The sequence below is a fragment of the Bombina bombina genome, chromosome 8, assembly GCF_027579735.1.
Source record: "Bombina bombina isolate aBomBom1 chromosome 8, aBomBom1.pri, whole genome shotgun sequence".
Lineage (NCBI taxonomy): Eukaryota > Metazoa > Chordata > Amphibia > Anura > Bombinatoridae > Bombina > Bombina bombina.
This window is the reverse complement of record NC_069506.1, coordinates 313171950-313196318: the sequence shown is the minus strand read 5'-3', so window position 1 is coordinate 313196318 and position 24369 is coordinate 313171950. Positions and strand designations below refer to the sequence as shown.

Sequence of the window (24369 nt, the reverse complement as noted above, 5' to 3'; positions counted from 1 at the left end):
GTGGGAGACCTGATATAACGGTTTCTATGCAGAAAAAAAGTTAGCCATGTGGAAAAAAATCATGCCCAAAAAGATTTATCACCAAAGTACCTCACAAAACGAATAACATGCCAGTAAAAGTTTTAAAAACAACAATTTGAATGTCATGCAAAGTTATCACTAAGCCTGCTACCAGTCGCTTCCACTGCAGATAAGGCTTAAACATTATTTCAGTATTGACAGTATTATCTCAGTCAAATTCTAGTCCCTAGAAAATAACTCAACTGCGCATACATTTATCAGCCTGATACCAGTCGCTACTACTGCATTTAAGGCTGTACTTACATCATGTGGGTAACAGCAGTATTTTCTTAGTCAATTCCATTCCCAGAAAGGAGAATATATCCCATAAGTAATGGATGACCCGTGGACTGAACACACTTCACAAGAGAAAGATGTATGTACACCAGGGTTTGCAATGGCAACCTGCGGTTTGTATTGCTACTGTCACTAGTGCGGAAGCATACTGGTTTGATGCATTGTCTGATTCTATTCGGACAGACACTCCCCTCGAAGAAATCCAGTATAGGATAAAGGCCCTTAAATTGGCCAACTCCTTTATAACGGATGTTTCCCTTCAGGTTATTAAGCTGGGAGCTAAGATTTCTGGTTTTGCCGTCCTGGCCAGCATAGCCTTATGGTTAAAGTCTTGGTCTGCGGATGTGTCATGTAAGTCTAAAGTTTTGGCTATTCCTTACAAGGGAAAGACCTTGTTTGGACCGGGTTTGACGGAAATAATTTCTCACTTTACGGGAGGAAAGGGACATTTCCTCAGTATAAGAGAAACAAACAAAAGGGACGAGTAATTTTCGTTCCTTTCGAAATTTTAAGGGAAATACTTCCTCTTCCTAGCAAGAGCAATCCAAGCCTTCCTGGAGGCCCAATCAGTCTTGGAACAAGGGAAAACAATCCAAGAAGCCTGCTATTGAATAAAAAGCAGCATGAAGGGTCTGTCCCCAATCTGGGACCGGATCTTGTGGGGGGCAGACTTTCCTTCTTCACTCAGGCTTGGGTTCGAGATGTTCAGGATCCCTGGGTGGTGGACATCGTGTCCCAGGGATACAAACTAGACTTTCTGCTTTCAAGATTATCTGTAGACCGGACAAAAAGAGAGGCGTTCTTACACTGTGTTCAGGACGTCTCCAACCTGGGAGTGATTGTTCCTGTTCTGATACAGGAACGGGGTCTGGGGTTTTATTCCAATCTGTTCGTGGTTCCCAAAAAGGAGGGACCCTTCAGACCAATTTTAGATCTCAAAAGTCTAAACAAATTCCTCAGAGTGCCGTCCTTCAAGATGGAAACTATTCGTTTTTCCTTTGGTCCAAGAGGATCAATTTATGACAACGGTGTATTTAAAGGACATGTACCTGCATGTCCCAATTCACAGGGAACATCACAAGTTTCTAAGGTTTGCATTTCTAGACAAACACTTCCAGTTTGTGGCTCTTCCATTCAGCCTTGCCACAGCTCCCAGAATTTTTTTTAAAGGTTCTGGGATCTCTGTTGGCAGTGCTCCGATTGCGGGGCATTGCAGTGGCGCCTTATCTGGACTATATTCTGGTTCAGGCGCCATCCTTTCAACAAGCAAGTTCCCACACCGAAATGTTATCTTTCCTGCGATCTCACGAATGGAAGGTAGAAGAGTTCCTTAGTTCCAAATACAAGGGTAATTTGCTTGGGAACCATAATAGATTCCGTATCAATTTAGATTTTTCTGACAGAAGTCAGGAAATAAAAGATTTTCGATTCTTGCCTAGTGCTTCAGTCCTCTCCGCGGCCATGCGTGGAGGTTATCGGTCTGATGGTAGCGACAATGGACATCATCCCGTTCGCTCGTTTCCACCTCAGACCTCTGCAGTTAAGCATGCTCAGTCAGTGGAACGGAGATTATGCGGATCTGTCTCCGCGATTACAGCTGGAGCAGAAGACAAGGGATTCTCTTCTTTGGTGGTTGTCTCAGGATCATCTCTCCCAAGGAACCTGCTTCCGCAGACTCTCTTGGGTGATTGTGACAAAAGATGCCATCCTTCTGGGATGGGGAGCAGTCTGGGGCTCCCTAAAGGCTCAGGGAACTTGGACTCGGTCGGAGTCTGATTTACCCATAAACATTCTGGAGCTGAGAGCAATCTTCAATGCTCTTCTGGCCTGGCCTCAGTTAGCCTCGGCCCGGTTCATCAGGTTCCAGTCGGAAAACATAACTTCAGTGGCTTACATCAATCATCAGGGAGGAACTGAGTTCCTTGGCCATGACAGAGGTAGCTCTGTCATCATTGAAGATCATTCAATGGGCGGATACCCACAATTGCTATCTGTCAGCGATCCACATCCCAGGAGTGGACAACTGGGATGCGGACTTCCTGAGCAGGCAGATATTTTCACCCGGGGGAGTGGGAACTCCATCTGGAAGTGTTTTCCAGCCTGATTCTCAAATGGGGACAGCCAAATCTGGACCTCATGGCATCGCGGCAGAATGCCAACCTCCCGAGGTACGGATCGAGGTCAAGGGACCCTCAGGCGGTACTGAGACGCCCTGGCGGTACCTTGGAATTTCAGTCTCTCATACCTATTTCCTCCGTTCGCTCTGCTTCCTCGGGTCATTGCTCGAATCAAGCAAGAAAGGGTGTCAGTGATACTCATTGCACCGGCGTGGCCTCGCAGGATTTGGTATGCAGACCTGATGGACATGTCATCTCTTCCACCCTGGAGACTTCCGTTGAGGAAGGACCTTCTTCTTCAAGGGCCCTTCCTTCATCCAAATCTAGTTTCTCTGAAGCTGACTGCTTGGAGATTGAACGCTTAATTTTATCCAAGCATGGGTTTTCAGAATCAGTCATTGAGACCATGATTCAGGCTCGTAAACCTGTGACTAGAAAAATTTACCACAAGATATGGCGTAAATATCTCTATATTGGTGTGAATCCAAGGGCTACTCTTGAAGAAAGGACATAATTCTAGGAATCCTAACTCTACTCCAAGAAGGTTTGGAGAAGGGTTTATCGGCAAGTTCCCTAAAGGGTCAAATATCTGCCTTGTCTATTTTGTTACATAAACGTCTGGCGGACGTACCAGACGTGCAATCGTTTTGTCAGGCCTTGGTCAGGATCAGGCCTGTGTTCAAGCCAGTTACTCCTCCCTGGAGTCTTGATTTAGTTCTTAAGGTTCTTCAAGGGGCTCCGTTTGAACCTATGCATTCCTTAGATATTAAGTTGTTATCTTGGAAAGTTTTGTTTCTTGTTGCTATTTCATCTGCTCGTAGAGTGTCAGAGCTCTCTGCATTACAGTATGAGTCTCCTTAACTTTATTTTTCATTCGGATAAGGTGGTTTTGCGTACTAAGTTAGGGTTCCTCCCTAAAGTAGTTTCAGACCGGAACATTAATCAGGAGATTGTTGTTCCTTCCTTGTGTCCTAATCCTTCTTCTCAAAAGGAACGGCTTTTGCGCAACCTGGACGTGGTGCGTGCATTAAAATTCTATTTACAGGCGACTAAGGATTTTCGTCAGTCTTCTGCTCTGTTTGTGGTATTCTCTGGGAAATGTAAGGGTCAAAAAGCTACGGCTACTTTCCTTTCTTTGTGGCTGAAGAGTATCATTCGCTTTGCCTATGAAACTGCTGGACAGCAGCCTCCTGAGAGAGTTACGGTTCATTCTATGAGGGCTGTTTCCTCTTCCTGGACATTCAAAAATGAAGCTACTATGGAGCAGATTTGCAAGGCTGCAACTTGGTCCTCTCTTCACACTTTTTCAAAATTCTATAAATTTGACACTTTTGCCTCGACTGAGGCTGCTTTTGGGAGAAAGGTTCTTCAAGAAGTGGTGTCTTCCGTTTAGGTTCCCTGTCTTGTCCCTCCCTTATCTGTGTACTCTAGCTTGGTTATTGATTCCCAATAGTAATTAGATGATCCGTGGACTCATTGTGTCATTAGAAAGAAAACAACATTTATGCTTACCTTACGGCCCACCCTGCTCTTTAGGCAGGTTGTTGGTATATTATAAACTTCAGACACCTCTGCACCTTGTTGCTTCCTTTCTCTCCTTTGCTTCGGTCGAATGACTGGGGTTGGAGGGAAGGGAGGTGATATTTAACAGCTTTGCTGTGGTGCTCTTTGCGGCCTCCTGCTGGGCAGGAGTGATATTCCCAATAGTAATTAGATGATCCGTGGACTCATAGTGTCAAGAAAGAAATACATTTATCAGGTAAGCATACATTTTTGTTTTTACGACACTTGTACAAATCCCCAAACCCGGATTTCCAAAATCTAGACTCATTTTCTTATTTTCAATACATTTACTAAAAGCCAATTTCCCCTAGCCAGTAAGTGACACTGTCCTTTGCCTACAGCTTTGTTTTTTAAAATGCAAATGTTAGTCTATTTTTATTTGAAACAACAATTATTGCCCGATTTACAGAACTATGTTATCTTTCTGATGGTACTTTGTATACAACAATACAACTTCCTTTAGGTTGCATGTATAAGCTGTGTTATGACAAGTATCTCCGAAATTACATAAGATATTGGCTCAGATTTAACTGCAAGCGGGCGGATAAGGGCATACATCTTCGCCATTGTCCTCCCAGCATTTTGTTTAGTGGGAAGTGTACTATCATTGCCTGTACTTGTCATTGCCCACTACTGGAAGTGTGCAACACCACCCCCTGCTTGTGAGCAGCCAATTGCACATGTTACGAGCCGGGGCTGTCTATTTCCCCCGTTGGAAAAGTCCGGGGGGGGGGGGTGGATTGAGATACGCCACATAACACTTAATGGGTTAAGAAGCAGCAGTCTGATGATCATCTTACATTTTTACAGCTTTCATTGCCACCGAATGCACTAGATTTTTGTGCCTTTAAATATTCTTAACACCAACAGGCAATTTTGCTTTTATGGCAACTGTAGAAAGGTTTCAACTATTGTTGGGAGCGTAATACACCATTTGAAAAACAAAGAAACCTAAATAAGGACCTATGTTGCCCAAATGTGAAAAGGTGCTTGATCTCCTTCTGGATAGTAATTTAACTGTGTTGCAGGGGTTGACAAATCTGTTTAGAATTTAGGAGCCAGTAAGAATATTTAGGAGCTAGACAGTGTTATTTGTATTTAGACTAATGGAGAATAAGGGTAGAATTCTAGGAGCCAGTGGCTCCCTGGGTACTTGGTTTGTCGAGCTATAAGTATTGTATTTGCATTATACTAGCTGCAAATCTATATCCTATCCCTTTACCAATTTTCAAAATGTCCCTGTTTGCTACTTTTGTCACACGTGGCACCTGTTCTAAGAGGATTCATCTGCTGCCCCTCTAATTTGTTTAATTTTGTTTTTAAGGGGTAGGTATAGAGCAGTGGTTTCAGTCTGTCTGTAATGAATTGTAAGAATGATGTGAATGGAAATATTTTTAAATGCATCCACTGTTTGTTCAAGGAGCAATAGTACTAGTTGAAATCTGCCTCCTGTCTCACATGGGTTCACATCCATATCTGTTCTGCCACATGAGTTTAATGAAATTAAATGATCCAATATTTAGCTGATCTATTTACTGTGCATAAGCTTTGAAATAATTAGAAACTTTTTATGTATCTTTATTCCTAGGTTCTGGTGAATGTATTGAAGTACAATCTGATTCCTTGCAGCTCTGAGGATCTATCTACTCTACAGGACCGGTGCAGAGACCCTGCCGTATCTGTGCGCAAACAGGCACTGACTTCATTGACTGAACTTATGCTGGTGAGGACGTTTTCTTTCACTAAATAACTTTTCTGTGTATCTGTTGTTGCTTCATTAACCATGGTTAGTGTTGATTTACAATGTTTACATACTTGAGTCTTTGTCTTGGACAAAGCTTCCACAGTCTGATGGTACTCTCTAATTAAAGGGCCGTTAAAGTGAAACAAATTACATGCTCTATTTGGTTAGAGCATGTCATTTTATCACTAGAAACCCTATGTGTTTAACCCCTGCAAATGTCTGAGATGAGTAGTCAAATTGTTAAATGTAGGTTGTATACTTTCCTGAACGGTAGTGTCATTCTTTTGAGGGGAAGCAGAGAATTCCACAGAATAGGTTTCAGTTCTAGAAAGTTCCCGTAATTAAGAATTTGAAGAGGTAATGAAAGTAGGAAAATATTAGGTGTTTGGCAGAGCAGTGGTGGGATATGAATATATTTACATGGACAGAGATATAAAGGTCCAGTTAAATTTCTAGACTCTTAATGCTAGGATTAAGATTTATAATTTCTTTTTTAAGACGCAATGAGTCCACGGATCATCATAATTACTAATGGGATATTCACCTCCTGATCAGCAGGAGGAGGCAAAGAGCACCACAGCAGAGCTGTTAAATAGCTCCTCAAAGTCATTCTCTTTGCCTACGTTAATGATGGGAAAAGGTAAAGTGACGTGTTAGATTCAATCAAGAGTTTATTATTTTTAAAGTGGTGCCATAGTGTGCTGCTTTGTACTAGGGTGTAGCCGTAGTCCATATCAGTCTCTTCAGTAGAGCTTTTGGTGGCTCTAAAGCAATGGGAACTTGTGGGACATCTCACTGTGCCTCCCATATTCTGATGCGGCCCTTACCAAGAAAACCTGAGGGATTTTACTCAGGACTTTCGTTTTCGTTACAGGTCCATGGGAGGGAGAGGACCTCTTAAATCTGGGAACTGAAAAAGGTCTGGGAACTTTATTATTTTTATATAGACCTCGTTGAACTTGGAAGTTTCTCCTAGCCTATTAGGAGACTTAGGGCAGTTAGGACACTGGGGCTTACATGTGTCTCATCTCCCGGCGATCTCATATCATTATTGTAAAGCCGACCGGGAGATTTTATATGGTTAACAGAGGCTCTAAAGGTTGTTATGTAGAGCTCTCAAATTTTACTGAAGCTGTTTAGCCTTTTCTCTTGCTGTTATAACAGCATTAATATAATGAACTGTTTTTCACAGTGGGGCATAATGACAGCATTTATATGAGGTAGTGCATTCTATGCTTTGCTGCCGGTGTCTATACTTAAGCAAGGCGACCGGGAGATCTCATACTGGGCTTTCTTTCATGTAATTAGCAAGAGTCCATGAGCTAGTGACGTATGGGATATAAATTCCTACCAGGAGGGGCAAAGTTTCCCAAACCTCAAAATGCCTATAAATACACCCCTCACCACACCCACAATTCAGTTTTACAAACTTTGCCTCCGATGGAGGTGGTGAAGTAAGTTTGTGCTAGATTCTACGTTGATATGCGCTCCGCAGCAAGTTGGGGCCCGGTTTTCCTCTCAGCGTGCAGTGAATGTCAGAGGGATGTGAGGAGAGTATTGCCTATTTGAATGCAGTGATCTCCTTCTACGGGGTCTATTTCATAGGTTCTCTGTTATCGGTCGTAGAGATTCATCTCTTACCTCCCTTTTCAGATCGACGATATACTCTTATATATACCATTACCTCTGCTGATTCTCGTTTCAGTAATGGTTTGGCTTTCTACAAACATGTAGATGAGTGTCCTGGGGTAAGTAAATCTTATTTTCTGTGACACTCTAAGCTATGGTTGGGCACTTTGTTTATAAAGTTCTAAATATATGTATTCAAACATTTATTTGCCTTGACTCAGAATGTTCAACTTTCCTTATTTTTCAGACAGTCAGTTTCATATTTGGGATTATGCATTTGAATTATTCATTTTTTCTTACCTCAAAAATTTGACTTTTTTCCCTGTGGGCTGTTAGGCTCGCGGGGGCTGAAAATGCTTCATTTTATTGCGTCATTCTTGGCGCGGACTTTTTTGGCGCAAAAATTCTTTTCCGTTTCCGGCGTCATACGTGTCGCCGGAAGTTGCGTCATTTTTTGATGTTATTTTGCGCCAAAAATGTCGGCGTTCCGGATGTGGCGTCATTTTTGGCGCCAAAAGCATTTAGGCGCCAAATAATGTGGGCGTCTTATTTGGCGCTAAAAAAATATGGGCGTCTCTTTTGTCTCCACATTATTTAAGTCTCATTTTTCATTGCTTCTGGTTGCTAGAAGCTTGTTCTTTGGCATTTTTTCCCATTCCTGAAACTGTCATTTAAGGAATTTGATCAATTTTGCTTTATATGTTGTTTTTTCTCTTACATATTGCAAGATGTCTCACGTTGCATCTGAGTCAGAAGATACTACAGGAAAATAGCTGTCTAGTGCTGGATCTACCAAAGCTAAGTGTATCTGCTGTAAACTTTTGGTAGCTATTCCTCCGGCTGTTGTTTGTATTAATTGTCATGACAAACTTGTTAATGCAGATAATATTTCCTTTAGTAAAGTACCATTGTCTGTTGCAGTTCCTTCAACATCTAAGGTGCAGAATGTTCCTGATAACATAAGAGATTTTGTTTCTGAATCCATCAAGAAGGCTATGTCTGTTATTTCTCCTTCTAGTAAACGTAAAAAATCTTTTAAAACTTCTCTCCCTACAGATGAATTTTTAAATGAACATCATCATTCTGATTCTGATGACTCTTCTGGTTCAGAGGATTCTGTTTCAGAGATTGATGCTGATAAATCTTCATATTTATTCAAAATGGAATTTATTCGTTCTTTACTTAAAGAAGTATTAATTGCTTTAGAAATAGAGGATTCTGGTCCTCTTGATACTAATTCTAAACGTTTAGATAAGGTATTTAAATCTCCTGTGGTTATTCCAGAAGTTTTTCCTGTTCCTAATGCTATTTCTGCAGTAATTTCCAAAGAATGGGATAAATTGGGTAATTCATTTACTCCTTCTAAACGTTTTAAGCAATTATATCCTGTACCGTCTGACAGGTTAGAATTTTGGGACAAAATCCCTAAAGTTGATGGGGCTATTTCTACCCTTGCTAAACGTACTACCATTCCTACGTCAGATGGTACTTCATTTAAAGATCATTTAGATAGGAAAATTGAATCCTTTCTAAGAAAAGCTTATCTGTGTTCAGGTAATCTTCTTAGACCTGCTATATCATTGGCTGATGTTGCTGCAGCTTCAACTTTTTGGTTGGAAACTTTAGCGCAACAAGTAACAAATCATGATTCTCCTGATATTATTATTCTTCTTCAGCATGCTAATAATTTTATCTGTGATGCCATTTTTGATATTATCAGAGTTGATGTCAGGTTTATGTCTCTAGCTATTTTAGCTAGAAGAGCTTTATGGCTTAAGACTTGGAATGCTGATATGGCTTCTAAATCAACTCTACTTTCTATTTCTTTCCAGGGTAACAAATTATTTGGTTCTCAGTTGGATTCTATTATTTCAACTGTTACTGGTGGGAAAGGAACTTTTTTACCACAGGATAAAAAATCTAAAGGTAAAAACAGGGCTAATAATCGTTTTCGTTCCTTTCGTTTCAACAAAGAACAAAAGCCTGATCCTTCATCCTCAGGAGCAGTTTCAGTTTGGAAACCATCTCCAGTCTGGAATAAATCCAAGCCTGCTAGAAAGGCAAAGCCTGCTTCTAAGTCCACATAAAGGTGCGGCCCTCATTCCAGCTCAGCTGGTAGGGGGCAGGTTACGTTTTTTCAAAGAAATTTGGATCAATTCTGTTCACAATCTTTGGATTCAGAACATTGTTTCAGAAGGGTACAGAATTGGTTTCAAGATGAGACCTCCTGCAAAGAGATTTTTTCTTTCCCGTGTCCCAGTAAATCCAGTGAAAGCTCAAGCATTTCTGAATTGTGTTTCAGATCTAGAGTTGGCTGGAGTAATTATGCCAGTTCCAGTTCCGGAACAGGGGATGGGGTTTTATTCAAATCTCTTCATTGTACCAAAGAAGGAGAATTCCTTCAGACCAGTTCTGGATCTAAAAATATTGAATCGTTATGTAAGGATACCAACGTTCAAGATGGTAACTGTAAGGACTATCTTGCCTTTTGTTCAGCAAGGGAATTATATGTCCACAATAGATTTACAGGATGCATATCTGCATATTCCGATTCATCCAGATCATTATCAGTTCCTGAGATTCTCTTTTCTGGACAAGCATTACCAGTTTGTGGCTCTACCGTTTGGCCTAGCTACTGCTCCAAGAATGTTTTCAAAGGTTCTCGGTGCCCTTCTGTCTGTAATCAGAGAACAGGGTATTGTGGTATTTCCTTATTTGGACGATATCTTGGTACTTGCTCAGTCTTTACATTTAGCAGAATCTCATACGAATCGACTTGTGTTGTTTCTTCAAGATCATGGTTGGAGGATCAATTTACCAAAAAGTTCTTTGATTCCTCAGACAAGGGTAACCTTTCTGGGTTTCCAGATAGATTCAGTGTCCATGACTCTGTCTTTAACAGACAAGAGACGTCTAAAATTGATTGCAGCTTGTCGAAACCTTCAGTCACAATCATTCCCTTCGGTAGCCTTATGCATGGAAATTCTAGGTCTTATGACTGCTGCATCGGACGCGATCCCCTTTGCTCGTTTTCACATGCGACCTCTTCAGCTCTGTATGCTGAATCAATGGTGCAAGGATTACACAAAGATATCTCAATTAATATCTTTAAAACCGATTGTTCGACATTCTCTAACGTGGTGGACAGATCACCATCGTTTAATTCAGGGGGCTTCTTTTGTGCTTCCGACCTGGACTGTAATTTCAACAGATGCAAGTCTCACAGGTTGGGGAGCTGTGTGGGGATCTCTGACGGCACAAGGAGTTTGGGAATCTCAGGAGGTGAGATTACCGATCAATATTTTGGAACTTCGTGCAATTTTCAGAGCTCTTCAGTTTTGGCCTCTTCTGAAGAGAGAATCGTTCATTTGTTTTCAGACAGACAATGTCACAACTGTGGCATACATCAATCATCAAGGAGGGACTCAGTCCTCTGGCTATGAAAGAAGTATCTCGAATTTTGGTTTGGGCGGAATCCAGCTCCTGTCTAATCTCTGCGGTTCATATCCCAGGTATAGACAATTGGGAAGCGGATTATCTCAGTCGCCAAACGTTGCATCCGGGCGAATGGTCTCTTCACCCAGAGGTATTTCTTCAGATTGTTCAAATGTGGGAACTTCCAGAAATAGATCTGATCTGGCGTCTCATCTAAACAAGAAACTTCCCAGGTATCTGTCCAGATCCCGGGATCCTCAGGCGGAGGCAGTGGATGCATTATCACTTCCTTGGAAGTATCATCCTGCCTATATCTTTCCGCCTCTAGTTCTTCTTCCAAGAGTAATCTCCAAGATTCTGAAGGAATGCTCGTTTGTTCTGCTGGTAGCTCCGGCATGGCCTCACAGGTTTTGGTATGCGGATCTTGTCCGGATGGCCTCTTGCCAACCGTGGACTCTTCCGTTAAGACCAGACCTTCTGTCTCAAGGTCCTTTTTTCCATCAGGATCTGAAATACTTAAATTTAAAGGTATGGAGATTGAACGCTTGATTCTTGGTCAAAGAGGTTTCTCTGACTCTGTGATTAATACTATGTTACAGGCTCGTAAATCTGTATCTAGAGAGATATATTATAGAGTCTGGAAGACTTATATTTCTTGGTGTCTTTCTCATCATTTTTCTTGGCATTCTTTTAGAATACCGAGAATATTACAGTTTCTTCAGGATGGTTTAGATAAGGGTTTGTCCGCAAGTTCCTTGAAAGGACAAATCTCTGCTCTTTCTGTTCTCTTTCACAGAAAGATTGCTATTCTTCCTGATATTCATTGTTTTGTACAAGCTTTGGTTCGTATAAAGCCTGTCATTAAGTCAATTTCTCCTCCTTGGAGTTTGAATTTGGTTCTGGGGGCTCTTCAAGCTCCTCCATTTGAACCTATGCATTCATTGGACATTAAATTACTTTCTTGGAAAGTTTTGTTCCTTTTGGCCATCTCTTCTGCCAGAAGAGTTTCTGAATTATCTGCTCTTTCTTGTGAGTCTCCTTTTCTGATTTTTCATCAGGATAAGGCGGTGTTGCGAACTTCTTTTGAATTTTTACCTAAAGTTGTGAATTCCAACAACTTTAGTAGAGAAATTGTGGTTCCTTCATTATGTCCTAATCCTAAGAATTCTAAGGAAAAATCGTTGCATTCTTTGGATGTTGCTAGAGCTTTGAAATATTATGTTGAAGCTACTAAATCTTTCCGAAAGACTTCTAGTCTATTTGTTATCTTTTCCGGTTCTAGAAAAGGCCAGAAAGCTTCTGCCATTTCTTTGGCATCTTGGTTGAAATCTTTAATTCATCTTGCCTATGTTGAGTCGGGTAAAACTCCGCCTCAGAGGATTACAGCTCATTCTACTAGGTCAGTTTCTACTTCCTGGGCGTTTAGGAATGAAGCTTCGGTTGATCAGATTTGCAAAGCAGCAACTTGGTCCTCTTTGCATACTTTTACTAAATTCTACCATTTTGATGTATTTTCTTCTTCTGAAGCAGTTTTTGGTAGAAAAGTACTTCAGGCAGCGGTTTCAGTTTGAATCTTCTGCTTATGTTTTTCGTTAAACTTTATTTTGGGTGTGGATTATTTTCAGCAGGAATTGGCTGTCTTTATTTTATCCCTCCCTCTCTAGTGACTCTTGTGTGGAAAGATCCACATCTTGGGTAATCATTATCCCATACGTCACTAGCTCATGGACTCTTGCTAATTACATGAAAGAAAACATAATTTATGTAAGAACTTACCTGATAAATTCATTTCTTTCATATTAGCAAGAGTCCATGAGGCCCGCCCTTTTTTTGTGGTGGTTATGATTTTGTATAAAGCACAATTATTCCAATTCCTTATTTTATATGCTTTCGCACTTTATCACCCCACTTCTTGGCTATTCGTTAAACTGAATTGTGGGTGTGGTGAGGGGTGTATTTATAGGCATTTTGAGGTTTGGGAAACTTTGCCCCTCCTGGTAGGAATGTATATCCCATACGTCACTAGCTCATGGACTCTTGCTAATATGAAAGAAATGAATTTATCAGGTAAGTTCTTACATAAATTATGTTTTTTATCACAGTGGGGTATGTGTTACGACAGCATTAACATGATATAGTACATTCTATGTTTTTCTCCCGGTGCCTATACTTAAAGGGACACTCAATCAAAATTAAACTTTCATTATACAGATAGAGCATGCCATTTTAAACAACTTTCCAATTTACTTTGATTAACAACATGTGCACAGTCTTTTTATATTTAAACTTTTTGAGTCACCAGCTCCTACTGAGCATGTGAAAGAATAAGCGTGTATGCGTTTGTGAATGGCTGATGGCTGTCACATGGTACAGGGGGAGTGGAAAAAGACATAACTTTTAAAATTGTCAGAAAAAAAATCTACTACTCATATGAAGTTTAGACTAAGTGCTATTGCATTGTCTTGTTATCTTGCATTTGTTGATTATGCAAATCTACTGTGTTGACTGGTCCTTTAAGCAAAGCGACCCGGAGATTACTTAGCAAGCTGTTTGACACGAGTGTGAAGGTTTATGTGTATAAACAGCGGAGAGACAGTAACGTTTTTTTATGTGCTACTTTTTGTTGTGGAATCCCAGCTGTTCATTTGTGTAATTCATCCTTTGTGACTCAGGATGGATCAAGACGCCCTGCTAGGGTTCCCTTGTTTTTTAGGATGGATACCATTGTGGTACTACCAATCCTTTTCTATTTCTCATTTTTTGAGAGATCTTTAATTTGATAAAGATAGTCTTGTCTAATCCTATTCCTTTCTAGGGCGTATGCTGTCTAGGAAGCATAGTGACGCTGATCAAGATATGCTACAAATTCCTAAAAATGTATAGCCCACATGCAGTGCTCTGCGTTTCCTCTCTTACTCCTTTTGGAGTTATTTTGTATTTGTCAGCCAGCTGTGTGTGCATTGCCACCGTTGCTAGTGCGGTAGCATATTGGTTTGATGCGCTATCTGAGGCCCTCAGGACTGAGACTTCTCTGGATGATATCCAAGATAGGATAAAGGCTCTCAAACTTGCTATGCCTTTATTTCGGACGCTTCCCTTCAAGTTATCAAATTGGGACCGAAGATATCGAGTTTTTCCATCTTGGGCCGCAGAGCCCTGGTCTGCGGATGTGTCTTCTAAGTTTAAGCTTCTAGCTATTCCATACAAGGGGAAGACTTTGTTCGGACCCGATCTGAAGAGGTTATCACTGATATCACGCGAGATAAGGGTCATCTTCTCCCGCAAGACAAGAGAAATGAACAAAAAGGACGACAAAACAATTTTCGTTCCTTTCGTAATTTCAAAGGAAACTCTCCCTCTTCCTCCTCTAAGTAGGAACAGTCCAAACCTACATGGAGACCCAACCAGTCTTGGAACAAGGGAAAGCCGTCCAAGAAGCTGGCTAGCGATTCCAAGACAGCATGAAGGGTATACCCCCGGTCCGTGAACCGATCTTGTAGGGGGCAGACTTTCCTTTGTTCAAAGCCTGGGTTCGGGATGTCCAGGATCCCTGGGTAATAGAAATTGTGTCTCAGGGATACAAACTGGAGTTCAAGGTTTTTCCTCCCAGAGGCAGATTCCTAATTTTGAGATTGTCTGCAGACCAGATGAAAAGAGAGGCGTTCTTACATTGTGTAAGAGACCTCTCCGCTCTGGGAGTGATTGTTCCCGTTCCAATTCTTGAACAGGGACTGGGGTTTTATTCCAATCTATTTGTGGTTCCCAAAAAGGAGGGAACCTTCAGACCAATTCTAGACCTCAAGAGCCTAAACAAGTTTCTCAGGGTACCGTCCTTCTATATGGAAACTATTCATTCCATCCTACTATTGATCCAAGAGGGTCAATTTATGACCACCGTGAATTTAAAGGACGCATATCTGCATGTTCCCATTCACAGGGATCATCACAAGTTCTTAAGGTTTGCTTTTCTGGATAAACACTACCAGTTTGTGGCTCTCCCTTTCGGTCTTGCCACAGCCCTCAGAATCTTTACAAAGGTTCTGGGATCAATGTTAGCAGTGCTTCGTTCAAAGGGCATTGCAGTGGCGCCTTATCTGGAAGACATTCTAGTTCAGACGCCATCCTTTCAGCTAGCAAGATCCCACTCGGACTTGGTGTTGTCCTTCCTAAAATCCCACGGCTGGAAGGTGAATTTAGAAAACAGTTCCTTAGTTCCACACACGAGAGTGACTTTCTTAGGAACCATAATAGACTCTCCGTCTATGCAGATATTTCTGACAGAAGTCAGGAAATCAAAGATTATCAATACTTGTCAAGCCATTCAGTCCACTCCTCTTCCTTCAGTGCCTCAGCGCATGGAGTTAATCGGGCTGATGGTGGCGGCTATGGAAATCATTCCGTTTGCTCGCTTTCATCTCAGGGCTCTGCAGTTGAACATGCTGAGACAATGGAACAGAGATTATTCGGACTTGTCCCCTAGGCTTCTACTGGAGCAGGAGACAAGGGTCTCTCTTCAATGGTGGTTATCTCTGGTTAATCTCCCAGGGAACATGCTTTCGCAGACCATCTTGGGTGATTGTGACGACAGATGCCAGCCTCCTAGGGTGGGGAGCATTCTGGAACTGAGCGATCTACAATGCTCGCCTGGCCTCAATTGGCCTTGGTTCAGTTTATCAAGTTTGAGTCAGACAACATAACGTCAGTGGCCTACATCAATCATCGGGGAGGAACAAGGAGTTCCTTGGCGATGACAGAGGTTGCCAGAATAATTCAGTGGGCGGAGACCCATTCTTGCTTTCTGTCGGCGATCCACATCCCAGGGTTGGAATAACTGGGAGGCGGATTTTCTGAGCAGGGAGATCTTTCATCCGGGGGAGTGGGAACTCCATCCGGAAGTGTTCTCCAGTCTGATCCTCAAGTGGGGTCAGCCGGAGTTAGATTTCATGGCATCGCGGCAGAACGCCAAGCTCTCAAGATACGGGTCGAGATCCAGGGACCCCCAGGCGGAACTGATAGATGCGCTGGAGGCCCTTTGGCCCTTCAATCTAGCATACCTGTTTCCTCCGTTTGCTCTTCTTCCTTGAGTAATTGCTTGAATCAAACAGGATAGGGCCTCAGTGATACTCATAGCACCGGCCTGGCCTTGCAGGATTTGGTACGTAGATCTGGTGGAGATGATATTTCTACCACCTTGGAGACGACCGTTGCGGAAAGACCTTCTGATTCAGGGGCCCTTCCTTCTCCCAAATCTAGTTTCTCTGAAGATGACTGCTTGGAGATTGAACGCTTAATTTTATCCAAACGGGGGTTTTCTGATTCAGTCATAGAGACCATGATTCAGGCTCGTAAACCGGTAACTAGAAGGATTTACCATAAGATTTGGCGTAAATATCTTTACTGGGTTGAATCCAACCTTTCTTTTTTCCAAGAAGGTTTGGAGAAAGGTTTATCGGCGAGTTCCCTAAAGGATCAAATCTCGGCCTTATCTATTTTGTTACACAAACGTCTTGCGGATGTCCCAGATGTACAATTTTTTTTGTCAGGCCTTGGTCAGGATCAGGCCTGTGTTCAAACCAGTTACTCCTCCATGGAGTCTTAATTTAGTTCTCAATGTTCTTCTAGGGGCTCCGTTTGAGCCTATGCATTCCTTAGATATTAAGTTGTTATCTTGGAAGGTTTTATTTCTTGTGGCTATTTCTTCTGCTCGGAGAGTGTCAAAACTCTCGGCATTACAGTATGAGTCTCCTTATTTTATTTTCCATGCAGATATGGTAGTTTTACGTACTAAATTAGGATTTCTTCCTAAGGTTGTTTCTGACCGGAACATTAATCAGGAGATTGTTGTTCCTTTTTTGTGTCCTAATCCTTCAAAGAAGGAAAGACTTTTGCACAATTTGGACGTGGTCCATACTTTAAAGTTTTACCTGCAGGCGACTAAGGACTTTCGTCAGTCTTCTTCTTGTTTGTGCTTTTCTCAGGAAAACGCAAGGGACAGAAAGCTACGGCTACTACTTTCTTTTTGTCTGAAGAGCATCATACGTTTTGCATATGAGACTGCTGGACAGCAGCCTCCTGAGAGAGTTATGGCTCATTCCACGAGGGCTGTTGCTTCCTCATGGGCATTAAAAAATAAAGCTTCTGTGGAACAGATTTGCAAGGCTGCAACTTGGTCCTCTCTTCACACTTTTTCAAAGTTTTTACAAATTTGACATTTTTGCTTCAGCTGAGGCTGTTTTTGGGAGAAAGGTTCTTCAAGCAATGGTGCCTTCCGTTTAGGTTCCCTGTCTTGTCCCTCCCGTACTATCTGTGTACTCTAGCTTGGGTATTGAATCCCATTAGTAATTAAGATGATTCGTGAACTCATTATGTCTTAAAAAAGCAAAGAAAATTTATGCTTACCTGATAAATGTATTTCTTTTTTGACACGTTGAGTCCACGGCCGCCCTGTTCTTATAGACAGGTTAAGGGTTATTGTAGGCTTCAGACACCCCTCTGCACCTTGGCTTTTCCTTTTTCTTCCTAACTTCGGTCGAATGACTGGAGTGGGAGGGAAGGGAGGAGCTATTTAACAGCTCTGCTGTGGTGCTCTTTGCATATCCCATTAGTAATTAAGATGATCCATGGACTCATTGTGTCAAAAAAAGAAATACATTTATCAGGTAAGCATAAATTTTCTTTTTACCCTTTGTTAAGGGAAGCCAGTAGAGTGATTTGCAGTGAGATTAAGCATATGTGGAGCAATATAGAAGAAACATGAGTCTGATCTGCACATTTATGGTAGTTTGTATAAGGTCCAGGAATAGTTTGAGACTGAACAGAATGGAGATCCTATAGTTTAGTGCTTTTTAAACTGGGAGTCATTTAAAAATGTTGGGAGGTCCCCACAAGATTTTATAATGTAGTTTGATATGTGTAGTGTGAGTGAATATGTATTTGAGTGAACTTGTGAGTTTGTGTATGAGTGAGTAACATTTTTCTGTGTTTTGCTTAATGTAAGGTCGACACCACAAGCTAATTTTGTATCCCTGGACGTTGCAATATGACAAGGGATTTGTTTTGGACTATATTATAATAATGGGGGTCGTCAAAAAAATTCCAGTGCAAAAGTTAAAAAAAAGTTTAAGAAGCTCTGCTATAGTAAAGTTCGGCTTCGATGAGAGAGTATATTACAATCTTGTGTTGTATATGAGCAAATTCAGAATTTGAAAGATTTTATGGTGGAAGTTGGCAGTAACTGGACAAGAACTTTACACGAGGAACACATGAAAGCTGCTCTTTTCCCCACAGCTTCTGAAATGTGTTTTCTATACGATGAAACGCATTTAAAATATTGTCATGCATATTTTATGCTTTGTTTGTTTCTTATTATAGGAATACAGCATAGTTATGGTACTGTTCTAATAAGGAATAATGCATAATATATGGTTGGTTATGCTGCATTTATACATTTAAATATATATCTGTTTATTTGTAGGCTCAGTGTCCGAATGGTCTAGTACAAAAAGCCTGGCTGACTGGCGTAATCCCGGTAGTGTTGGACACAGAGACCTCTGTGCAGGAAAAAGCTCTGGAATGTCTTGACCAGCTGATGCTACAGAATATCACACATTATAATCGATATAAAAAAGGGGATGAGAGGCAGAAACTTACATGGGATCTGCTGACATTACTCACAGCTGAGAGTCAAGATCTCAGGTGGGATAACATAAGTGATATTGCTTAAACTTTATTAAATGCGGATATATCCAGATTAAAGAACATGAAAAGGCTTGTATCAAAATATATCTAAAATACAATAACATTACTGTTGTACAGGTGTGCGCCAACTGAGTTTGTTTATTGTGCTCTACTAGTTGAAATTGTATTTTGTGTTTTCTATCAAATGTTTGGTTTTACATATGTTTGGTTTAAATACCTCTTACTTGGCAGTTTCACATTTATAGCACAATTCATTTATATTCATCACAGTACCAAACCCAGGATTGTTTCTCTAAATATTTTTTCTCCTCCTCAACAGTCGCTATCTAACAAAGGCATTTCACCTGTGGTCCAAGCAAGATAAGTTTACTTCAACCTTAATCAACAACCTGATCTCTCACACCGAGGCCGAACACTCTGCCCCAGCATGGATGGTTCTTGCTAAAGTGGCTGGCTCCTGTCCTAAGCTTGACTACACCAAAATACTAAACTCCTGGGACAGTGTCAGCAGGTGAGAACAGCCCTAACGCTGATCCTTATCTTAATTAAAAAAAACACTACTTATCTCAGAGTGCTCACATTTTAACCATCATATACTATTAAATAACCAAATATTGTCATGTACTGCGTTATGAGCGTTTGGAGGTTAAAAACATAATGCATTCATATTTTTTTCTACTTTTACTATAAGAATCTCATCACCTGGGAATTGAAACCTTAGATCAGTTTGTTTTTCTTATGGGATAATGAGATATGAAGTCAGTGTTGCTTGTGTTACAAAGTTATTAATTTGGTCCTTCCGCCCAAATTCTAAAGATAAAAGCCCCAGGTCTAAGAATTTGCTCTCAGACTATAAAAGTAGTTAAATATCTTATGTTTGAGAAAATTGATTATGAAAAAAAATCATTAAAATAAGGAGGTCATACAAAACCACTGAAATAGATGTGTTTAAAGATGGCACTAACATTTACATGCGTCTCCATTCAAGGAAGACTTGTACAGGGGGGTCTTGATAGACACAATCCAATTATTACTCACACAAGGGGTCACCATAAGCTGAATCCATGACTCTACACAGTCAATCTTGCATTTACTGCAATATAATATAGATACATTAACTTATGCTCTTCCCCCCCCCCCATTATTTGGCAGAAGTAATTTACTACCATAATTTTCTACTCTGCATCTTTTTCTTTTTTTGTATGGAAAATGATTCTAATTGTATTATACATCAGTCATTTTTTTTTCTAGTACACTTCTAAATGCCTCACTTATAGCCTAAAAGAAACAACTCCCACTAATCCAAGGGTTAAGAGCTGATTAACTTTTGCTATCTCCAAACTGCTTCATACAAACACTTGTGCATTCACGGAGGAGTTTGTTGTGTAAAAAAATATATTTTTCTTGCTTTCTCTATATTTTGCTTTGCATGACACAAATATTAGTCCGAGAGTTACTGTATCTTTAATTAGAAAATGCTTGCTAACATGCACGTTGAAAATATTGTGTATTTAAATTAAATGTGTTACATAATTCTGACATAGCATAACTGCTAATTACTGCTTTTATCAATTAAATTATTTTATTACTCATGATTACATGTTCCTCTAATTTTCCTTATTGGTTCGCTATTGTTACTAAATTGCATTTCCACTAAATATGTACTACTTGGATTATTTTAAATTTTAGGGACACATGAAAAAGAACTGCACTTATATCCCAACTTTTTAGAATAAACATATCTAAGTACTGCCATGGCACATTCCCTTTGCTGTCCCTACAAAGTGTGTTTTAAACATGACTTAAGTGTACTTTCTTTATAAAACTAAATTGGTCTAAAATCTATAAATCTTTGCAGACATGTTAAGATCTATGGAAATCACTAATAACTAATTACAGTTGTCAGATGTGTTGCAGGCTAAACTGGCTATCTATGATTTTGAAAAGTTTTCTTTTGCCCTAAAAGTAAACCTTTTGTTTTTCTTCTTTAAAGGTAAGACGAGTCCACGGATTCATCCTTTACTTGTGGGATATTATCCTTCCTAACAGGAAGTGGCAAAAAGCACCACAGCAGAGCTGTCTATATAGCTCCTCCCTTAGCTCCACCCCCAGTCATTCTCTTTGCCTACTCTAAGTACTAGGAAGGGTAAAGTGAAAGAGGTGATAAAATATTAGTTTTTAATTTCTTCAAGCAAGAGTTTGTTATTTTAAATGGTACCGGTGTGTACTATTTACTCTCAGGCAGCAGATGGATGAAGACTGCTGCCTGGAGGATGATGATCTTAGCATTTGTAACTAAAGTCCATTGCTGTTCCCACAGAGGCTGAGGAGTACAGTTAACTTCAGTGTGAGGAACGGTTTCATGCTAGGCAGCAATGAGGTATGTTCAGTCATATTTTTCTGGAGAGACTGTGTATTTCAGAAAGGCGGACATTATAACCAGGAGGGTAAGGGTAAGCAGTAATCCTAGAGCTAAAAGAAGGGCATTACTTCGCTTGCATATGGGGCCAATTACAAATATGGTTGACACTGAATGGCAAATGTTTGTGAGCAAACGTTTTTTGATTTGGGAGTGCCTTAACGTTTTTGGGGCAATAACGTTTTGGGCAAATTTTGTTCAGGGCACGCATGGCTTAACTTTAGGGTCTTAGAACCCACATGGCTAGTTATAACCGCTCTGGTGCGGTTCTTTAAGGCTGAGGAGACATTGAGTGAGATGTGCGGGGCCTATTTTCGCGCCTCAGATGCGCAGTTAGGGTTTTTTTTTTAGCATGCAGCAAGCTCTAACTCCTGAGGGCCCTGGTGTATGTTTTGGGCCAAATCGAAGCTTTTACCCCACACTTTAGATCTCTGAGGGCAGGTAGGGCCACAGCAGGGCTGTGGCAAGGTGCTGAGAGTGTTTTTTTCGGATCTGGGCCTATTTTCGATCCGGTTTGGAAATTAAGGGGTTAATTGTTAAAAAAAAATTGTGGTGCAATCTTAACTACCTATATTGTGTCTACATACAAAATTTTGAAAAATTTGGTGCATGTTTAGGCTGTTTTGCAGAACGTGTATGCTTTTTTTTTCTCAAAGGCGCAGTACCGTTTTTTATGATTGTTATTTTTTTCACTAAATAAAGTGTTTTCATGCTTGTTTGTAGTCATTACTAGCCTGTTCAACATGTCTGACATTGAGGAAAGTCAATGTTCAATATGTTTAGAATCCATTGTGGAACCTCCACTTAGAATGTGTCCCTCATGCACTGAAAGGTCAATAAATTGTAAAGAACATATTTTAGCTACTAAAAGTATGTCGCAGGATGATTCTCAGTCGGGGAGAAATAGATGGTATAACCTGATTCTCTTCTAAGTGTCACAACCGTTAACGCCCGCACAAACGACGCCGACTACTTCTAGTGCGTCTAATTCTTTCACCTTCAAGATATGGCCGCAGTTATGAATATTACCCTCACAGAGGTTTTATCTAAGCTGCCTGGGTTGCAGGGGAAGCGCAGCAGGTCTGGTGTGAGAACAAACGCTGAGCCCTCTGTCGCTTTATTAGCCATATCCGATGTACCCTCACAATGTTCTGAAGTGAGGGATTTGCTGGCTGACGGAGAGATTTCTGATTTAGGAAATATGTTCCCTCAGACAGATTCAGATATGACGGCTTTTACATTTAAACTAGAACACCTCCACTTATTGCTGAGGGAGGTTTTAGCGACTCTGGATGATTGTGACCCTATTGTAGTTCCAGAGAAATTGTGTAAAATGGACAGATTCCTAGAGGTTCCTGCCTACACTGATGTTTTTCCGGTCCCTAAGAGGATTTCGGAAATTGTTACTAAGGAGTGGGATAGACCAGGTATTCCGTTCGCTCCACCTCCTACTTTTAAGAAAATGTTTCCCATATCGGACGCCGTGCCGGACTCGTGGCAGACGGTCCCTAAGGTGGAAGGAGCTATTTCTACCCTGGCTAAGCGTACAACTATACCTATTGAGGACAGTTGTGCTTTCAAAGATCCTATGGATAAAACATTAGAGGGTCTCCTGAAGAAAATATTTGTTCATCAAGGTTTTCTTCTCCAACCTATAGCGTGCATTGTTCCTGTAACTACTGCAGCGTCCTTTTGGTTTGAGGCTCTGGAAGAGGCTCTTCAGTTTGAGACTCCGTTAGAGGATATTCTGGATAGAATTAGGGCTCTCAAGCTAGCTAATTCTTTCATTACAGATGCCGCTTTTCAGTTGGCTAAATTAGCGGTGAAGAATTCAGGTTTTGCCATTTTAGCGCGTAGAGCGTTATGGCTTAAGTCCTGGTCTGCTGATGTGTCATGAAAAGCTAAGCTTTTAGCCATCCCTTTCAAGGGTAAGACCCTATCCGGGCCTGAACTGAAAGAGATCATTTCAGACATCACTGGAGGGAAAGGCCATGCCCCCCTTCAGGATACGACGAATAAGATGAGGACCAAACAAAATAATTTTCGTTCCTTTCGAAACTTCAAAGGTGGTTCCTCTTCCCCTGCCGCAAAGCAAGAGGGGAATCTTGCTCAATCCAAGTCAGTCTGGAGACCTAGCCAGACTTGGAACAAGGGTAAACAGGCCAAGAAGCCCGCTGCTGCCACCAAGACAGCATGAAGGGGGCAGACTTTCTCTCTTCGCTCAGGCTTGGGTAAGAGACGTTCAGGACTCCTGGGCTTTAGAAATAGTAACCCAGGGGTATCTTTTAGATTTCAAAGATTCTCCCCCAAGGGGGAGATTCCATCTTTCTCAATTGTCTGTAAACCAGACAAAAAGAGAGGCGTTCTTACGCTGTGTAGAAGACCTATATTCCATGGGAGTGATCTGCCCAGTTCCGGAAACAGAACAGGGGCAAGGGTTCTACTCCAATCTGTTTGTGGTTCCCAAACAAGAGGGAACTTTCAGACCAATTTTGGATCTCAAAATACTAAACAAATTCCTCAGAGTCCCATCCTTCAAGATGGAGACCATTCAGACTATTTTGCCAATGATCCAGGAGGGTCAATATATGACCACCGTGGACCTAAAGGATGCGTATCTACACATTCCTATCCACAAAGATCATCACCAGTTCCTCAGGTTCGCCTTTCTGGACAAGCATTACCAGTTTGTGAATCTTCCCTTCGGGTTGGCCACGGCTCCCAGAATTTTCACAAAGGTGCTATGGTACCTTCTGGCGGTTCTAAGGCTGCGGGGCATAGCTGTGGCGCCTTATCTGGACGATATCTTAATCCAGGCGTCGACTTACCAACTAGCCAAGTCTCACACGGACATCATGTTGGCTTCTCACGGGTGGAAGGTGAACGTAAAAAAAGAGTTCACTTATCCCTCTCACAAGAGTTCCATTCCTGGGAACTCTGATAGATTCGGTGGACATGAAATTTTATCCATCTGCCGAGCTCTTCATTCCGTTCGTCGGCCGTCAGTGGCTCAGTGTATGGAGGTAATCGGTTTAATGGTAGCGGCAATGGACATAGTTCAGTTTGCTCGCTTGCATCTCAGACCACTGCAACTTTGCATGCTCAAACAGTGGAATGGATCAAGAGACCAGAAACTCTCTTCTTTGGTGGTTCCAAGGGAATGTGTTTCCGCAGGCCAGCGTGGGTCATAGTGACGACGGACGCCAGCCTATTGGGCTGGGGTGCAGTCTGGAATTCCCTGAAAGCACAGGGTTTGTGGACTCAGGAGGAGACTCTCCTCCCAATAAATATTCTAGAACTGAGAGCAATATTCAACGCACTTCAGGCGTGGCCTCAGCTGGCATCGGCCAGATTCATAAGATTTCAGTCGGACATTATCACAACTGTAGCATATATCAATCATCAGG

General features: G+C 41.3%; 1 protein-coding gene across 1 annotated transcript in view; it reads left to right on the top strand.

Moving 5' to 3' along the window:
* NCAPD3 (non-SMC condensin II complex subunit D3) overlaps positions 1-24369 on the top strand; it is a 273275-nt gene that overhangs the window by 101984 nt on the left and 146922 nt on the right. The window contains exons 15-17 of the mRNA XM_053691510.1: positions 5626-5760; positions 18320-18540; positions 18863-19054. Of these exons, the coding sequence (XP_053547485.1) occupies positions 5626-5760; positions 18320-18540; positions 18863-19054 (548 nt within the window). The remainder of the gene's footprint in view (positions 1-5625; positions 5761-18319; positions 18541-18862; positions 19055-24369) is intronic.